Consider the following 2,497-nt stretch of genomic DNA (forward strand, 5'->3'; position numbering starts at 1 on the left):
CCACTCCATTCTTGTGGGGAATTACTCACATCACCACTTTCCTCTACAATATATCTAAAGGACATTGAAATCAATAAAATATAAAAAAAACGGATATTTATCATCAATTTATTATAAACAATTAAATCTTTTATAAAATTATCTTATTGATAAAATTTATCTAATGAGTAAATGTAATTCCAAACTTAACGATAATATCGTTTACATTAAACGAAATACTATTTCATATTCAATTTCTTATTGAATGTAACAGAATTATTGCAAGTCTTTAACCATTGAATGTTTTGCTTGTTGTCAAGAGTATCAATATAATTTGATAAATCATCCTGATGAACTCCATTGGCGGTACAATATAAGATTGCAGTGTTCTCTAGGAGTTCTCGCAATGATCCCATTTTTGAAGTCTCTGTTTCATCTCTAGAATATTCAGATTTCTTTTCTTTCGGGTTTAAATCGATAATTTCATGTTTATCCTTATGAGAATCACTAAGCTTCTTTTTTATGTAGTTTAGTGTGTTTAAACTCACTTGTTCATTTTTCGAAGAAATTACTTTGTGATTTTCTAATATTGTTGAAGAACACTTCCAAGCATTTTGATTGCTACTGACAATCTGACTATCTTTGGTATTCTCTAACATTAGATGAAGCTTTTTCCATTTTCTTTGTGAGAAACCAAAACTTGTATTTGGATAGGGACTGTTGGATATAAACTGTTGATTTTTTTCAATTGTTGTATTCTTCTGCGTGAAGTTTTTCGGCAAATTTTTGATGTTCAGTTTTGTTAAACTCGTTTTCATATCTCTTGAACTATAAATTTGATTCTGTATCATGGACTTCCTCAACATGTTTTTGTTGTAATTTGATAAGATTTTAGCTATTTCCGAAGTTTCATTGGTGCACCATACAAGATTTTTATTAGAATTTGATATTTTACCATCTGATTCTCTATTAATTTTAGTTTCTTCAGGATTTTCTCTTTCATGTATCTCTTTCATGACTTGAACAGTTTTTTTATCCAACGGGGTCTCAAGATAGGTTTTTTTTGTCATATATTCTTGTGTATTCGTAGCATATCTCTTCAAAGTATGCAAATTACTCATTGACGATTCTTTGCACTTCGAAACTGATTCTTTCGCAAACAACTTTCTATAGATTGACATTCCCAACAGCGTCTCATTGTTAGAAGCATCTTCCAACTTTGCGGAGTTAAATATATTTTTTGTGCAAACTTCGTCGCTCATAGATTTCGCAGCCGAATTTCTCAACAAAATTAGAGAACTGTTTGGAGCGCCTCGAATAATCTGTTTCAAATTCATCTTGACCATCTCTCTATTTTGTGACATAGTTTTCGAGCTGTTGAGTTCCACAGTCGATTTCTGTGTTTTTGGTATATACAATGCTGAAGGTGACGGAAAAGTCGAGGTGACTTTTTGATCATTTTTGCTATTAGTGGTACTTTCATTTTGAATGCTTTGCGCCATAGCGATAGCATAAGCTTCTAGTAACTTTGTTTCTTCTGCAAGATTAGCAACATTTTTAGGAGAAAGTGTTAGATTACTTTTGACATTTGTTGTCTTTTTCATCAATTCTAAAGACCTTGTCTTCGTTGCAGAAATTGTCAGCTGTGTCACTTTTTTTTCTACTGCTTGTTTATAAACTGGTGTCATAATTTGCGCACAATAACCAAACACGCAATGAAGGCTTTCATGCATACATGTTTCAAAGGATTTTTTATCCATGGAGAGATAGGTATTCCATGCATTTTTGATATTCGATGAACGTTTATTTTTCATTCTTAGCTTTCCCTTCTTTTCTTTTTCCGTTGAAGAGACTTGTTTATTGCAATGTGGATCGACAGAGATAACTTCAATATCAGGTTTATTAATAATCTCGCAATAAGATAATCCATCGAGGCTGGTGAAGTATTTTCCTAAATATTCCACTGCTAAACCAGCCTGAGAACATAAACGTATAAAGGATGTTCTAAATAAAATTATTTATTTCTTTCCTGAAGCAATTGAATCTTTTTTTCTTTTTAAGTAAAAAATAATTTGAAAATTTTATCTTTTCTTCTAAATTTGCAGGTTCAAAAAAAATAAGTATGCAATTTTTTTTAAGAATTAAATTCTGTTAAAATAAGTTTTTCTAATTAATATTTAAAAATTACAAATTGCAGTTATTAAAATTATGGCTTACAGTTGTCTATTAATTTTTTTATTTAATTAAGGCACAAAAATTTTTTATTCGAATCCATTAATTAACATTGTAGTATCTTTTTATTAAATTATTTATTGAACTGTGATCCAAAAATATGATATTAAAACAAAAAGCTTGAAAGTAAGGAAAAATTAAGTTATATGGCATAATATTAAGTTATATGCATAACTATAGAATATGACAATGATAAAATAAAATATCAAAAATTATAATTAACACAAACTGTCTAAAAGTTCATGACTTAAATTAATTAATTAATAATTAATAATTTTGATGAGAT

The 2,497-nt window shown here is 28.9% G+C and overlaps 1 protein-coding gene across 1 annotated transcript in view; it reads right to left on the reverse strand.

The window, feature by feature from the left end:
- Positions 1-218: 218 nt before the first annotated feature.
- LOC108686408 overlaps positions 219-2,497 on the reverse strand; it is a 51,699-nt gene continuing 49,420 nt past the window's right edge. Inside the window, exons 5-6 of the mRNA XM_018191710.1 lie at positions 999-1,955; positions 219-911 (exon numbers count right to left, since the gene is read on the reverse strand). Of these exons, the coding sequence (XP_018047199.1) occupies positions 219-911; positions 999-1,955 (1,650 nt within the window). The remainder of the gene's footprint in view (positions 912-998; positions 1,956-2,497) is intronic.

The sequence above is a fragment of the Atta colombica genome, unplaced genomic scaffold (assembly GCF_001594045.1).
Source record: "Atta colombica isolate Treedump-2 unplaced genomic scaffold, Acol1.0 scaffold18, whole genome shotgun sequence".
In the NCBI taxonomy this organism is placed as follows: domain Eukaryota; kingdom Metazoa; phylum Arthropoda; class Insecta; order Hymenoptera; family Formicidae; genus Atta; species Atta colombica.